A 16,929-nucleotide genomic window follows, 5' to 3' on the forward strand; every position below is an offset into this window, starting at 1 on the left:
ACCCGGAGACGCTTTTCTCAGAAGAAAGCTTTAGAAAGGCACAGGCAGGCCTCCGTACCATTAGAGACCTGATCTTACGGGGCTCAGAAAAACAGCCTTCAAAAACAGCCCGCTTCCTGCCCCGCACCACACTCCAAATCTCAGCCCCCTTTAATGCCCTATTTAACCGAACGTGATCCCGTTTTTAAGAGCGATGCTTGACTATCTGTGAGTAACCCAAGTCCTACGCAAGCCCTGGCATTTATGACACAAAGACCGGGTGTTTCTCTACGTGTCGTAAACGAGCTAAACATCCCACAAGCCCCCAGCTGAGAGGCTGCAGTGCTTTCCTGTCCAGATAAAACCACTACATTACAGGGCCCCGGCAGCATGTATAAAACCTCAACTGCCGTCTGCTCAGGCTTCGACCGGCAGCCGTTGAAATGAAGGCAAAAGGTGGAGTAAGAAGCAAAATGCAGCGCGAGACAAAGCTGTTCACTGAGAACTCGGAATTAGAGGGAATTAAACGACATCTTTCCAGAATCTTCCTCAGAGGACAGGATTTTTCTGGGGGGGGGGTAAAAAAAAAACATGTACGAACACCAACAGAGATAAAAACAGAACAACGCTGCGAACGGGAACGTCGTAAAGTCGCAAACGCAGAACATCTCAGAACGCTCCCCTCTGCGGAGAGATCCCGGTAATTATCCCAATCTGCTGGCGCGCCCGAGCGTGCGAGAGCTCCTTTCCTTTTTTTTGGTTTTCTTTGTTTTCCGGGGGACTGTGAGCCGGTCCCGCCTGGGCACAAACAGCCGGGCCCCCCGCGGAGAGCCGCCACGCTCAGCTAGGCCGCAGTAAACCGCTAGCAGCTCCCGCCATCCTGGCGGCCTGGTCACAGATTCGCGGTTTACGAGCTCCAGGCCGCTCTCTCACACTGCATTGGGCTTAAGTGCCCGAAGTCACACAGCGACCGCCATGTTGAATCACTGATCACCGCGCCCTCAGAATCCGCTTCCTCTCAGCGCACGTCACTCGCGCGGTCAGGCTAGGCTAGGTCAAGGTAGCGGTGTGACGAGGTCTAGAGGAGGGAGCCGGGCTGGAGGACCATGTAGCGTGAGAGAGGACATCACACACCGGCAGCAGGGGGCAATGTGGGGAGTGTTGTTGACTACAAAGTGTGTGTGTGTGCGCGCGTGTGTGTGTGTGTGTGTGTGTGTGTGTGTGGAGGGGGCTGAAAATAACCCGTTTGTGGGGAGCACTGTACACCCCAGAGGGCTGACAGTTAACCAGTAGTAGAATCCACCTGACACAACATAAGAAAGACAACAGCAAACCTGGGTGTCGTGAAAAAAAAATTTGCACTATTTTTTTTTCCCCCCCAACTGTGTGCGCAAAGAAAAAGGACAGTAGTGCTGCACCCCTGGCGGAGCGGTAGAAATTACATCACAAGGCGGCCCTTGGCTGATGCAGGGACGCCGCTCGCCGTACATCACACGCCTCGGACGAGGGGCTCGGAGAGGGACGCCGCTCTAAACGGTGAATAAATATGCACGGGACCCTCCGGCCTCGTCCCGCCCTCCAATCACACGCCTGGGACCGCTCCACGCTTCACACGCCTGGGACCGCTCCACGCTTCGCACACCGGGGGCTACGGGTCGCCTTCACAGCCGAAACGTTCATTTCACCTTTCAATAGACAGAGGACGACAGAGAGAGAGAAAAAAAAACACGACCCTTTGAAATTCCCATCGCCTGGAAGGAAACATGTCCGTGTGTAAAGCGTTCCGTTCTTCTCCTCTGAGGGAAGAGAGGACAGATCCTCAAGAGCAAGACATCGATCCACATCCCCCGCCCCCCCCTGGAGCTTCCGGCACCCCCCCCCCCCATCCCCCCCGTCCGGGGTGAACCTGCGCCGGTGTGACAGTCTAATTTATGCGGCCGGCCCCTTTGATGTGCATTCACACGGCGGCGCGTATCATCGCGTTTGAAGGTTCCCGTTTCCCCCACAATGCCGTGCGGTTTGAAGTTCCTCCGCCGCTGCCAGGTGCTGAGATGAGATAATCTCAGAGCCAGTTACGCGGGACGCATTTTTCACAGCGGGGGGCACCTGACGGCGAGGCCTAAAAAGAAAAGGGACACGCTCCCCAAGCAGAGGGCCTGAGACCGTCAGTGGGAGGGTCGAGAGCCGTCCGCCAGGAGAGCGCCGCTTCCTCCTCTCCCAGAATGCACCTGTCCCCAAACCCCACAGGGTCCAGTGGCAAACGGCTAAAATAATGCTAAATGTAACGGGTTTGGTCTCCAGCACGTCTGGGTTTCAGTGTTTCGGGTCCGTCACGTTCCCCTCGCCCGATTCGTGCTTCGGAAGACGCACGTTCATAAACGCGGGCAAGCCGGAGAGCAGCTGGAGGCGTGTCTTTATTTCACAAGGGAGCCAAATTAAGTTTGTGCCATTTATCTGAACATCTTTTAAAACATTCCTTTCTCAGGTCTGCATCTCAAGTGAGGACGGAGACCAAGCTGAACTCACAGCTCAACCCAACCGGAAGGATTTGGAAATATTTACCCCCTCCACATTTTGTCACCCTGCTTTCAAAGGGGATAATCATACCAGATCCCCCCCCCCCCCCACAAGCGCTCCGAATACCTCACCAGGTTCCAATAAATGCTGCTGTTATATGTACTCTGAATGTCTCGAAATCATTAAATTATGAGGCAAGCAAAATAACAAAAAACTAAAAAAAAAAAAAAAACTAAACTTAAAATCTCAATGCTCCTGCTGTAAAAAAAAAAAAGAGTTCTTTTGAGGGGGAGTTTATGTAAATGTTTCTGGCCTTCATAATAAAAGATCATCTGCACTGAGCTCCTATCTCTGCACTGAGCTCCTCTCTCTGCACTGAGCTCCTCTCTCTGCACTGAGCTCCTATCTCTGCACTGAGCTCGTATCTCTGCACTGAGCTCGTATCTCTGCACTGAGCTCGTATCTCTGCACTGAGCTCGTATCTCTGCACTGAGCTCGTATCTCTGCACTGAGCTCGTATCTCTGCACTGAGCTCCTATCTCTGCACTGAGCTCGTATCTGTGCACTGAGCTCCTATCTCTGCACTGAGCTCCTCTCTCTGCACTGAGCTCGTATCTCTGCACTGAGCTCGTATCTCTGCACTGAGCTCGTATCTCTGCATCTCTCTGAGGAGGCTGTTTACGGGCTCTCCGTGGAGCGTGGAGAACCCGGCCGCCCCGGGGGGGCCCGTTCCCCAATCGCCACGCTCGCGCACGGGAGGAGAACGCTTTCACCCGCCATCGTCCTGTCAATCGGCACAAAGGCTCCGCCCCCACAGCCTCTCCGCCCCTTATGGACGGCGAATCGAACGCGCGGCGCATTTGCATACTTAACAGCCGTGGACGGCGTCTACAGAGGGTTCCGCAGCCGTGAAATAAGCCCTTTACAATTCAGCCTGCACGCCGCGTCTTAATAAACCCCTCACCAGAACCCCGCCCGCTCTCCGCAGCGCACATCAGCGTCTGTTTTGATACGATTGGTTTTGATATGTTATTCATGTGCGCAGGAAGCTCCTCCGAACTGCCGTTTGATACGCCTAAAGAAATGAAGGCCAACGGCGTTGACATTGCGAGTGTTTGTGAAAATCCTTCATTATTTTTGCATGGGGGGTAAATAAGACGGTTTTTGTAGTTGGTAGTTCCACCCCGAATGAGTCTTACTCTTCATTCTCACCCCCACCCCCCCCCCCCATAAAATCACAAAGCGGGGTACACCTGGGCGATCTTTACGGAGTTCTGGGTGGAGCCTCCAGCATGGTATTCTACTTTGGACTTCTTGGCGATTTCGTCAAACCTAAAAGAAGAAAAAAAAAGAAAAGGGGGGGGAGAGAGAGAGAGAGAGAGAGAGAGGGGGAGGAGAGAGAGAGAGAGCGTCAGAGGCTGCAGGAAAGAAGCAGACACTGGAAGGCTAACCGCAGGCAACTTTAAGTGTTTGTAAACAGGAAGCGTGAAGCTGGGCCTCAGTGTCTCCACTGAAGACTACACTGCCTGTGTTTGCTGAGTTTTTAATAGCATGCACTGAACCAACACACTGTTCAGTTTCACTCTCTAACTCGCACTCACTCACTCACTCACTCACTCACTCACTCACTCACTCACTCACTCACTCACTCACTCACTCACTCACTCACTCACTCACTCACTCTCTCACTCTCTCACTCTCTCACTCTCTCACTCTCTCAGCACGCGTGTGTTCCAGAGACACGGGTGCGTTGGGTTTCCTGCGCAGCCGTGTGTTCCAGAGACGCGGGTGTGTTTGGTTTCCTGCGCCTGAACGCCCGTAACTTCAGGGTTACGCAACGTGCCCAGCGACAGAGGAGGAGGAAACCCGACGTCAGCCACGCACTTCAGAAAGGAAGCAATAACTCCGGAGGGTACAGCTCGGCCTCAGGCAGCGCAACACAATGAGCGCTTCCGGAGGGGCCTTCTGGGAAACCCAGCCGGGAGAGCTGGTGCAAGAGGACAGAGTAAAGACCTCCGGAGGGGGCGGGGACACACACATATTTTCAAATGTAAAAAATAAAATAAAATAAAAATCAGGAAATAGCAGTGAGTCTGAAGTGAACATGCCCTGTAACCTCCTCCCCCCCCCGGCCCCCCCCCCCCAGTCCTCTTATCAGGGCTCATCCTGAAAGAGACACAGTAGCCGTATCGACGGCTTCCTGCGCTGGCCACCTCCGGGTCAATGCAGCTTAGCCAGCAGGAGGTCAGATGGAGCGTTCAGATCCGTTTCTGCGCCCGCTTCGAGGACCGAAGGCCAGTCTGGGGCCCGCACTTCATTAGCGAGGGCCCGAAAAGGGCCGCGATACCCATCTGCTCACCCGAGGCCGGCGGAACGAAACCCTGACAGCACACAGCCAGCCGGCTGAGAGGAGGCCCGGTGGAGAGGGCCGATGGGTATGCAGATTTAAAGGCTGTAAACAGAGTGCATTCGGCCTGCGTCTGAGTGAGTCTGAAAGGGTGCAGTGATCTACAAGGGGGGGGGGGGGGGGGGGGCAGTGAGATGATCAGGTATGGGGGGGGGGGCCAGTGAGATGATCGGGTCTGGGGGGGGGGGGGGGCAGTGAGATGATCGGGTCTGGGGGGGGGAGGCAGTGAGAGGACCGGGATCTGACACAAGCGTCTGAAAAGCTTGAGGACAGGAAGTGGAGGGACGTGCCCTGCGGCTCGACTGTACGGACCGCCTCTTTTGCGGGAGGACAGGATGTGAAGCCTCACAGCGGGGGGGGGGGGCAAGGGGAGCGAGAGCAGAGCCTGGGAACGGCATGTCAACTTCCTCAGTGGCAGAGACACCTAACCAAGAGCTCCACCACAAACCACATTCATGCACTCTCACACACACATATACACACACACCCACGTATACACAAACACACACACACACTCACACATACCCATGCATACACACGCAGACAAACACATTCACACATACACACATATACCCATGCATACACACACACACACACACACACATATGCACAAACACACACACCTGTCTGCTTTCAACAGCACAACAGGTTCCATATATACTGCACCACACAGCAAACAAACTTGTGATATATGGACGCTGAATTTTCAAACGTACACCTACAAATAATTTTAATCACCAAAAACAGACACACACAGACAAAATATTTAGACACATACAGAAATACACATTCATATACACAAAACAAATATGGGCATACACACCAAAAACATGTCCATTACCGGTCTGTTGCTTCACATCACATATATCACAAACCCTTATACGCAGCAGGACTTTCACATTTATATTTAGCAGAAGCAATTATTATACACAACTGCCTAAATATGACCTTAAACGCTTGCTATCATGTTAGCTTCCATCCTCCTTCGTGAATGGAAGCACTGTTGGCCTCCTCAGACCACGGGACCTTCACAAACACACACACACACACACACACAGGCACTGGCAGCTGTGGGCCTAAAACGTGTTTACACACCCATGAGGTAATCTCTTAAATTTTTTTGTTAAACAGTTAACGGAAATTTATTTTTAAAGAGGAAAAAAATAAATTTTAGCAGAGGGGAGAGGAGGCAGTGTTTATTGACATAGCCCAGTAGCACACAGCCGCGATGTAGGTCATCAGATTGAGTTAGCGGCACAAACCTTTTGAAATTATAAAAAAAAAAAAAAAACAACAGAAAAACCACCTCAGCTATATTTTCAGCTTACATTTTTACCGAAATCAAATATTAATTGGACGCACCTTTCCTACATACCTCAAACAATATACAGACTACCTGCATAACTCATTGCTATAAAAACAGTCTATATAGTTTTACGCTTTACTGGCCGTAAAACTAATTGGGCGGTGGACTCTTTATGCACAGTGAAAATGCTTCTTTTTTAAAGTCACTTCATATAACATAAGCACACAGTATTTTAGTAAGTAAGAACACTGTTATGACAGCCTGGGTCTTTAACATCTCAGCTGGTCTGCATACATTTCGCACAACTGAAAAAGGACCAAAAAAGTTAAAACAAACCAAGAGGCCCTTTACCCTAAAACTGTCGACTCTCCAGTCCCGAAAATTAATAAAAGCTGGCTCACAGACCACTATCCGGAGACGAGAGGGGATGCCATTTAAAAGTAAAATCTCTGTTTCTGAAGACCAGATTAAATGTATTAACACCAAATGGAAACCGATGACGGAAAAAGATATCTGCTAGATTCTTTGTCTTTGAAATAATTCACCACAAATGTTAGCAGTTTAAAAAAAAAAAAATTCACTCAAATGTCAGTTTGATAAAAACCAAGAGCACTTATTCCCCACATGTGTTTGTAGTTAGGGAATATTAATTCAAGATGAGAGAAAGAAGGCCGTTTTAAGCTAAAATTAAAACATCAGCAGTTTTCGGTTGAATAAATTTTTTTTTTGTTGAATAAAATACACCTTTTAGTAGCTACATCGTTAGTTGCTAGTGTTGATTTATCAATGCTGTTGTTTACTGTACAACATCAAGCCCCCAGTGTAAAAGCTCCCCCCCCCCCCCCCACAAAAGTTGTCTTAACTTTCACTTTCAGAAAGTGGTTGCTCTCACAATGGGGAGGGTATGGGGGGGGGGGGGGCATATGGAATGTGTGTGTGTGTGTGGTAGTAATTCAAGCGGCAATGTCTTGTGCATTCATTCAGATAAATGTTTGAAGCTCAGCATTTGTATTTAATTAAAACCAGAGTACTTCTGGGGGAAATTTTTTTTTTGTTCTTTTTTTTGTTAAATCACATACAGTATACACATGTTTATCATGACAATAAATTTAAAGTACTGTAGAACAACTACCCTATTTGACAAAAGGCACTAGAAATAAGACGTATTGCATGTTAAGGGTAAAAACATTACTTTATGTATAAGGAAAAAGAACTATAACGCAGTGTATTTCTCTTTTCTACACTTAAAGAGCATATAAAACATAACATTAATCACGAAGTTTTCAGAAAAAAGGAAATAAGTACAGTATTTTGAAATAGACTGCAGTGATAGTACTTCATTACAAGTGTCAGGCACACACCAAGTTAATGACCCTTAAAGGCCAATTCATATATGTTTGGCATATATCTTTGAGCAAGGTACTTAACCTGCATTGCTTCAGTGTATATCCAGCTGTATAAATGGATGCAATGTAAATGCTATGCAATGTTGTGCAAGTCGCTGAGGAGAAGAGAATCTGCTAAATGCATGTAATGCAATGCATGTCCTCTGATGCAGAGTAGGTATTTGAACATCACAAAATCACTATAACTATGTGAAGCGGATGTGCGCCTTATTGCACAGCACAGGAACGCGTTCGCAAAGCCAGATCCTCAGATCCTTGGATGCAAATTAGGAACATAAATTCGGAGTCGTCTTTGGCCGTGACGAGCTTCCCCAAGATAAAACGCGTTCCTACAGATCAGCGCTCCTATGGATCAGCGGCCTGGCCCTGAAGGTAGATGGGCTAATGGACCGCTGACGCCTGGATAGAATCACGGCAAACAAGAAAAGGATTCGATTTTCCTAACGGTCTTTCAGACGAGGAGAAAAGCAACGGAGGGAAGAGAAAGGGTTGCGGAATTCATTTCTGATACACAAAAGGCCTGAGCGGCAGCTCGGAGTAACCGACACCAGGAACCCCTGCACTCCAGCTATCCGCTCCTCATCAGGTATCAAAAAACACGGCCTCGTTACAGCAGATAATGATCAATAAGCCGCACAAGCCTCTTTCATTATCATGAGTCAGTGTAATGACTCGGATTTTTTTTTTTTTTTTTTTTTTGGGGGGGGGGGGGGCGGTTTTAGAAAAGGCTGCACTGTGTGGGATGATTTTCTTGTTGAAAATCAAGGTGTAAGCCCAGCTGGTCAGTTAAAATACAGGCATTTTAGGGTAAGTGCAAGCACAAAAAAGATTACTGCACTATCGACTTTGTTTTTACACTGAGCAGATCACGGGCTGGCTCAGACGCTCGGTGGTGTGGATTAGAACAAACACACAACGGTATTTTATTACGCACCTTCACTACACCTTCAACGGACACCAAACTGGAAAACTGGAAAAAAGAGAATGGATGTTTTTTTTTTATTTTTTATTTTTTTAATTCAGGGCAGCAGCGAACGCACTCGTTTAAATATGAACCCATTTAAGAGGAGAGCTGTCACGAGTAGCATCGGGCTGCTTAACTACATCCACCGGCCCATAAAAACACAGCAGTTTCCATTTCAGAGGGGATTTGGCAATTGAATGTTTTATTGGACCCTATCAAGCCCGAGTCCCCGACTCACTTAACGACCGCAGCTAAACACGCTAAAATCCCCTAAATTCTCCCTTCTCCTGCACACACACAGCTGATTATTTCAGCCCAAACTGTTAGGAAATTAACGTTGAGATCATCTTTATAAAAAAAAAATGTAACTTTCTTTTAAACTTCTGCCAACAAGACAGAATAGACGCGCTCACTGCGACGGCGTTACTATGACGCCTGTCAACGCGGACGTCTAGCGAGTCAGAACCGTTACTTGAGAGGCTTCTACAAAACTACCCCGAATCATTAAAAACCAATTTCACACTGCGTAACTGATTAAGCACTTATCTCACTGAGCCTGAATTCCAAATAATAATACAAATCTCAGATACACATCTAATTTTAGGACAATTAGCAGGCATAAATATTCTGCCTTTTCAAGGCTGTTGTACATAACAGATCTGATCTCAAGGGGAAAAAAACTCTAAATCTGTTTTTTTTTTTTTTTTTTTTAAACACTAAATTATAATGGGTAATTTAAAAAATTTAAACGAGCAAACAAGTGAACATGGTTTTTAAGCAAGTGCTTTCTCTCTAAATGTATAACTGATACAGCCAATCCAAATGTTTAATTGACGTCAAATCACCACCCTGTCAATCAATCCATCAGGGCAGAGTTCTTTATTACGTAACCAATGCAACACTTCAAAAAGACTTTATTATGTGACCAATCCAACATTTTCAAAATGACTGGTTTCTTACAGCAGCTGATCATCACTTCGCAAATCATGCAAATTCTTGACATCTGTCTTGACGTGACAGACTGATAAGGAGATTCGCTGGAAGGAGGACCGCGCACGTACATCTGAGAAATAAGCATGTGCGGTTGAGAAGGCTCATTCCCCCACCCCCGCGTAATCTGCGTCGCGTTCTGAGCACATTCAGCCCCTGCGAGTTCGACGGGGGCCCCCACCTCTCCCGATGACTCATTTACAGACAGCCAGAACCAAGTGTTCCAACTTTAAATGCCAGCGGCTAAAAATAGTTCACCGTCATCTGACTAATGTTTCCATTAATGCTTCCTCTTACCTCGCTAGGTGTGAACTCGAATTCTAACCCAGGGAGACGCATTTTCTGCTTCCAAAAAGGAGGCTGTTCATAGGTCAGGTGTGAGTAATCATCAGATAGTGTTTTGGAACTTTAACCTAGATTCGATGCAAATACCATCCATTTCTAATGGAACTAAAAAAATGTATAAATCAGAGCAATTTTCAATGTTCTACATCTGTGTAAACGGTTTAAACATATTTTACTATGTTTTACTATATATGAAAGTCTGCTGCATTATGAACACATATTTGTTCCTCTTTCAGATTTGGCAATCAAAACAAGCAATGGAAACGTTGTTTGTCTCTAAATACATGAATGCATATTTTCCATTTTGTAACAATACGCTTCTCAACAAGGATTTGGATGCAGAGCTGCCATCTACAAAATGCTTTCAACATCAGAAAAAAAAATCACAGCCAATGTAAAACAAAAATGAGCTCAAAAGCTAGATATAATTTAAAAAAAAGAGTTGTCTTTGAACTACAGCAAGTGAAAACAGACGGACTCTTACAGACAGGTACTTAAGAAGCCCTTAAAAACCAAGAACACAGACTACACTTACACCTGCCCTTAGGTGCAACCCTCCAAGGGCAGCATCACTGTCCTCTGTCTTTGTTTTCATTTTGAGTGTTTTACATTAGCTTTTGCACATTTAACATTGCACAAATCGTTTTTTTGTTTATTTTGTCTTGTGAGCGGTCAAAATAAAATCTCTAAACAGATCACCCCATCTGTTATTCATACAATTTACGTTGAGGAATGTTTGACATGGCTTCACTGGGCAAGTTGGGCTTTCTAAGAACAGCGAAACAACCACGGAGCTCCAAAGGCTGAATAGTTTCCATAAAGCATTTGCACGTACATATTCATTTTGCCATTTAGCATATACACTTACAAAGATGGCCTTTTTTTTTTTTTTTTTACACACAGTCCAGTTGTACAGCTGGGTATCTTTACTGCAGCAGGGCAGGTGACTCCCAGGTGCGAAGGCTGCCTGCCACCCGGGAATGGAACCTGCAACCTCTAAATTTCCGACCATTATGCTACACAGCCACACGAGGGGTGCCCACTGGAGCACGTCCACCATTTAGGGAACCGTCCCATGCAAATGAACATACCCCGTATTTAAATTTAAATAAAAAACAACGAGCAAAAGCACCTGTTGGCCTCATTTGCAGTGGAAGAATGTGAGAACTGTGGGTGTTTATATCACAAAGGCAGCCAAAGGAACCGCTCTGACCAGACACAGCTTCTGTGGATTACCACCCCCACCCCCGCGGCCCCCCGCCCCCCCCCCCCCCCCCCCCCCAGCCAAACTCTCTGCTCCAGTTTTCAGAGCAGACAGCGAGGGGCCCTGTCCTCTGGGGCTTAAAACCTTGTCCGAAAAAAAGCAGCTGTCTGGAGACCTTTCCCCGACCCCCGCGCGATCACCTGACCCCCCCTGCGCGATCACCTGACCCCCCCACACGCTCAACCGCCTTCTCAGCCATTTAGGGAAGGAGCGCCTGTTAAGTCACATGACCGCCTCAAAACCCTCATCCGACACAGCGCAGCAAAAGGTGCATTTGGGTTGCAAGATTGAGAAATACATCACAGGTCTGACGAATTAAGACACATAAAACCGGGATGGTTCATTTCAAAAAAATTTGCGGTGAACAAATTTGTTGACAATTTCGCCATCGGTTGCGAGGTAAAACGCTGATCTACTGATGTAATCCTAGTTTGACGCTTCCCAGTCCTTTTCCCAGAAAGGCTCAGTCCAGCTAAAACCCTTCCCCACACGAGCATTTACCCACTTGATTCAACTTGTCAGGGCCTTAAGTGATCCAATCAAGCACCTCCCCCCCAAGATTGTCAGTCACTTAAATAAGATGCTAAACCCGCAGGACTGCGGCCAGTCTAGTCAGACAGTCTAGCCGCTAAGCCGATGCTTATCGTTCCAGTTAAGGAGGCTTCAGTCGTCGGAGCGGCAGCTCAAAACCAACAGGCTTTAACCTGGACGGCGGGGCTTTTCTCCGGCAGTACGCCGCGGCAGGCGAGCGCCTGACGAATCTTCCCGCCTTCCAGTCGAGATCCGAGGGCCTCTGAAGGTGGCTGAGTGGCCGGTAAGAGTCTTCCGCTCGAGACGACTGATCTGCGCCTCTCAAGACGCCCGAGCGAAGATTGTAGATGGGCGCAATAAGTCAAGATTAACTCCGGTAAGGACTCCTGTGAGCACGCAGAGAGGGAGGGCAGCCCATTGAGACGATCCCTCTTCAGATTCCCCTTTGAAGTCGGGCCGTCCCATTAGCACAGAAGAGCACCCTAAAAGCCCCGTCAAACCCCTAAAATCCCCCCGTAGAGCCATCGGACCGGAGGACCGAGCCACTGTTAATCAGCAGCTGGACTGGATCTGTTCCCCCTGCGCAGGCTGCCTGAGAGCCTGAGGAGTCCAGCACCCACACAGGTAACAGGTATCTTCAGCACTAATGACCGGCAGAGCCCTACCCTCCTCCTCCTCATCCTCCTCCTCCTCCTCAGTCTAACTCGTTTAATTACTCCACTCCCGTTAAACGGCTCACAAATCACAACGACGGGCGAGAAAAACACCATCAAACAGGCGACACCTAATCAGGGATCGGGAAAAAAAACACAAATCAAATTGGCTTCCCCTCCTAACAGCGTCTTCCAATGTGTGTGTGTGTGGGGGGGGGCATCCCCGGTTTGTGGAGCTACGAGGTTGTGCTGCATCTAAACGAAGCAGGATCCTGGCTGTGCGAGGCCCAGACTGAGAAGAGCTGGACTGAGAGCTGACGGGGGGTCCACCAATCCCAGCGTCAGAATCGTCTGGCCAGCGGCTCCTAAACAAACCGGAACTATCCCTCATCAGAGAGATCCGGCCTCTTAGCCAATCCCGTCAGTCTCACCCAACAGTCTGGGTGTGCCTGAGGGATTGGTGGACAATAACAGTTTCCATGGTCTATATGGAAAACCACAGATTAACTTCAAAATTTTGGGGGGTAAAAAAAAAGGCAAACAATAAGTGTTGTTATTTCCCTAATTAAATTGTTTGGCAAATCCTTCACGTGGAGAGCACGGTTTATCTGTTTAAAATCGATAGCCCATTTCACAGCGAAACTCGTCTGGACACGAGACAGCACCATTAATTACTCTCTCCACACACAGGCTGCACCGTGCCGCTCAAGGTTGAATCTGTTATCTTTTCTCATTTCGAGAAAAAGTCAATAATTCTTTTATAGATGCATCAGTTCACTGTCAGGAATGTGTTTCCATCGAAGAGCCAGCCCGCCCATTCGATATTTTAACATACCTTCGTGCAGCACCAGAAACAGTTTCACACAAGACGCCGCGCGTTGTCTGATATTATGTCATCCACGCAGCCCCGCTGTGAGATGTCTCACTTAGCAGAACACTATATGCACTTAATCCACATTTTCCAAAGGTTTCACAGTTTATAAATAATTTTCATATGGTTCATAATGAAGCCTTAAACTGCCAACATAGTTATCCATTTAGTCAAGATTCAAGCATCGACTTACTTAAGACTTGATTATTAACCAATATTTCAATGGCGCGACACCATACATGCCAGATATCGACATTATATATTTGATTAAACATTTTAACAGCCCCTCGTTTCCTCATTTAGCAGAACGCTGATGCTAATCGTTCAGCAGCAGGTCGGCTAACCCTCTCCGCGCTGTAGCTGCCTGAGCGCGTGAGGACAGGCGGCCGAGTCCAGTCCCCAGCCCCAGAGCGAACGCACGGCGGCGGTACCACACGCGCGCTACGCTGTACGGGTCACACGCACCACAGCTGCTTCCTCCGCTCTCCCTCTCTCTGTCCATCTGTCTGTCTGTGTCTGTCTCCCTCTCTCTGTCCATCTGTCTGTCTGTGTCTGTCTCCCTCACTCTCTGTCCATCTGTCTGTCTGTGTCTGTCTCCCTCACTCTCTGTTTCCCTCTCTCTGTCCATCTGTCTGTGTGTCTGTCTCCCTCTGTCTGTCCATCTGTCTGTCTGTGTCTGTCTCCCTCACTCTCCGTTCCCTCTGCCTGTCTCCCTCTCTCTGTCCATCTGTCTGTCTCCCTCACTCTCAGTTTTTCTCTCTCCTTCTTTCTGTCTCTCTCTCTCCCTCTGTCTGTCTCTTTCTCTTTCTGTCCGTCTGTCTCTCACTCTCTGTTTCTCTCTTTCTGTCTCACTCTCTCTGTCTCTCTCTCTATCTCCCTCTCTCTCTGCAGACTCGCTCGCTCCAGTGCTCCAAACCGCAGCAAACATCTCTTTAACACCCCAATTTTTACAAGCTGCGATGTGTTGCGAGCCGTTCTCTGCCTGTTACTAGAGCTCTTTAACACTGCCTGTGCCCTCATTCTGTAAAACTGCTCAACTGCACACACATTACAGGCTCGTCTTCCACAGGCCACACCTCACGACCAAACATCTTATGGGCACCAAAGCTTATGTTATGGCATATGTAAATATGAGAAATTTACTGGCTTTGCAAGGCATGCTGGTCCAAAGCCGGAGGAAGAAGGGGTACGGCTAGCGCACCTCACACAGACTTTAAAAGAGGGGGGCCTTCTCCTGCTCTCACCAGCACAGGAGAGGAACCTGATGATTTATAACCTTCAGTGTGAATTATTCAGCTCCCTGCAGAAAACATCCACAGAGCAGACAGCCCAAATACCCACCTCCCGTGTGCACAGGGCAGGCTTTCTGCATGTCAGGGTTTTGTCTGAGGTACTGGGGGGGCGGTGGTGGTGGTGGTGGTGGTGGTGGGGAGGGGGGGGCTCCCCAAAGGGCCTCTCCCAAGCCCCAGCTCACACCCCCCACCCTCGACTACACCTCCATCAGCACAATTTCAACATGCACGCTGTCCACATGGGAAAAGGACAGAACATGCAGCATTTTAAAAAAAGAACAATAATAATACAAATGCTCAGGGGCGGGGACATTTTAAAAGTCAGGAACTTCGATGACCAGTGACTGTTACTATCGCATTGACCTTCATCTGTCCCACTTCCCATCCAATTAACTTCAGAAACACAAGCCGAGCACAGAGCACCAGAACAGCCGAAAGACTTTCTCTAGTCTTCTCTCTGACATAATACGCACCGAAAAACCAAACAGCATAACAACGACCGACAAAACAAACAAAAAAATTTTTTGTGCTAGGGCTGTAGAAAAACCCAAATCAGATATTCGTTTCTGGTGCCCCCTGCTGCCCACAGACTCCAGAACAGGAGTTTTAACGCAGAACCTGGATGGGCACAACTGGGATTGCATCAGCCACCTCCTGCCTGAGCAGAAATATGCAAATCCATCGTCAAGATCAAGAGAGCACTTCTTTACTGTAGAAAAATTATTTTAAAAATACGTGGTACGACAACACATCCAAGAGGCAAAAGCTCACGGGACTGAACAGCCAATATACACAGTGAGAGAGACGCTGGGTCACTGGCTTCAGTCCACATTGGACCACAGCACAGTGATCAGGGCCAGTGTAGCTTTCAGAATAAAAAACAGCCAAAGCCGTATTTTATATTTTATTTCTTACAGCCGATACATAAATAAATGCCCAGGGCTGCGTCAGTAACACAATGGAGAATGGGAGGGCGAGAAAGACTGAGAAGGGCAGAAGGACAGAGGGGCAGAGGGGCAGAGGGGCAGAAGGACAGAGGGGCAGAGGGGCAGAAGGACAGAAGGACAGAGGGGCAGTGGGGCAGTGGGGTTTTGGGGCGTTTGGGGTCGGTGCTGGTTAAGGAGGGACGGGTGCAGGTACACGAGGACACGCTCACTTGCACACAGGTGACTGCTGGACAACCGGGCACTGAGTTGTGGCTCCTCCCCTCAGATCCCAGACCAGGCCACTGAGCGCGCTCAGTTAGGCTCCTCCCCTCAGATCCCAGCCCAGGCCACTGAGCGCGCTCAGTTAGGCTCCTCCCCTCAGATCCCAGCCCAGGCCACTGAGCGCGCTCAGTTAGGCTCCTCCCCTCAGATCCCAGCCCAGGCCACTGAGCGCGCTCAGTTAGTCATTCTGAAGTCACACGCGCGCAGGAGAGCCCAGGCTTCAGCAGCGGCTCTTCAGAAAGACGCTTCTGCTGGCTGGAGCCCATATCACAGACACCGTGATGTGGGCTCTGATGTGTTCAGTCTCTGGCCTGGAGTGGGAACACCTGCACTGTCCTGATACACAAGGCGGAGGCGAGTGTGTGCGTGTGTGTGTGTGTGTGTGCGTGTGTGTGCGTGTGTGTGTGTGTGTGATGCTCTCGCTCTGAATGCTAACTCGGCCGCGGGGCTAACCCAGCAGTGCATTATTCATACAGGGCTACGCTGCATGATGAGGAGCGCGCTCACACCGCGCACATGAGCAGGGAGATTCCACTCATCTGCGCTCAGCGCTAGCGTTAGCGCTAGCATCCACATAGGTGTGAGCCGGGCTGATAACGTCCGCAGAGACGAACCCGCCTCTCAGCAGCTCCTGAGCCCAACGCAGAGGAAGCCGGCGGCCTGGGGTCGCCCGGGGAGGCACCGTTTGACCCCACGCATGCGCTCAGGGCCCGGTCCACCGGGCAGCTAAACGCGGCAGATCCAAAAAAAGAATTAATTAATTAATTTTAAGCCAAAAAAAAAACTGAGGACGTGTTAAACACGGTCTGGCAGAGAAAGGGAATCTTGTGTGTTGTGGTTATCTGCAGGTGAAGAGCGCCCAGCTGATGAGACTCTGCCAGGCTTAGTGTTTACATTGCGCCACATCAATGCAAACCAAAGGAGAAAAAAAACACAAGCCAGGTCAGGTGACCTGATGCCCTTCCTGGATTTCCATATTCAAATCCCAAACAGTCACGGAGTTCAATGGCAAACGTAAAATGTATTTGGCGCATAAACATTGTGTGGACAAGAAGCAAAATCACTGAAATCATTTGTCCACTGACGGCATAGTAGAAGAAATAACCAAGAGGAGGTTCTTTTATAAGCGTTTGCTACCACCTGCAGGAAAATTGAAGTTACTGCACGCTGGCGCTTACTTCAAGTGCTGACATAAC

The 16,929-nt window shown here is 48.7% G+C and overlaps 1 protein-coding gene across 2 annotated transcripts in view; it reads right to left on the reverse strand.

Annotated features, from left to right (window-relative positions):
• The window catches only part of LOC118221614 (adenosine kinase-like), a 116,047-nt gene that overhangs the window by 88,443 nt on the left and 10,675 nt on the right, over positions 1–16,929 (reverse strand). For both annotated transcript variants that reach the window (XM_035406840.1, XM_035406841.1), the window contains exon 4: positions 3,750–3,828. In XM_035406840.1, the coding sequence (XP_035262731.1) occupies positions 3,750–3,828 (79 nt within the window). The remainder of the gene's footprint in view (positions 1–3,749; positions 3,829–16,929) is intronic.

Source organism: Anguilla anguilla, chromosome 2 (assembly GCF_013347855.1).
Source record: "Anguilla anguilla isolate fAngAng1 chromosome 2, fAngAng1.pri, whole genome shotgun sequence".
NCBI classification, from domain to species: Eukaryota; Metazoa; Chordata; class Actinopteri; order Anguilliformes; family Anguillidae; genus Anguilla; species Anguilla anguilla.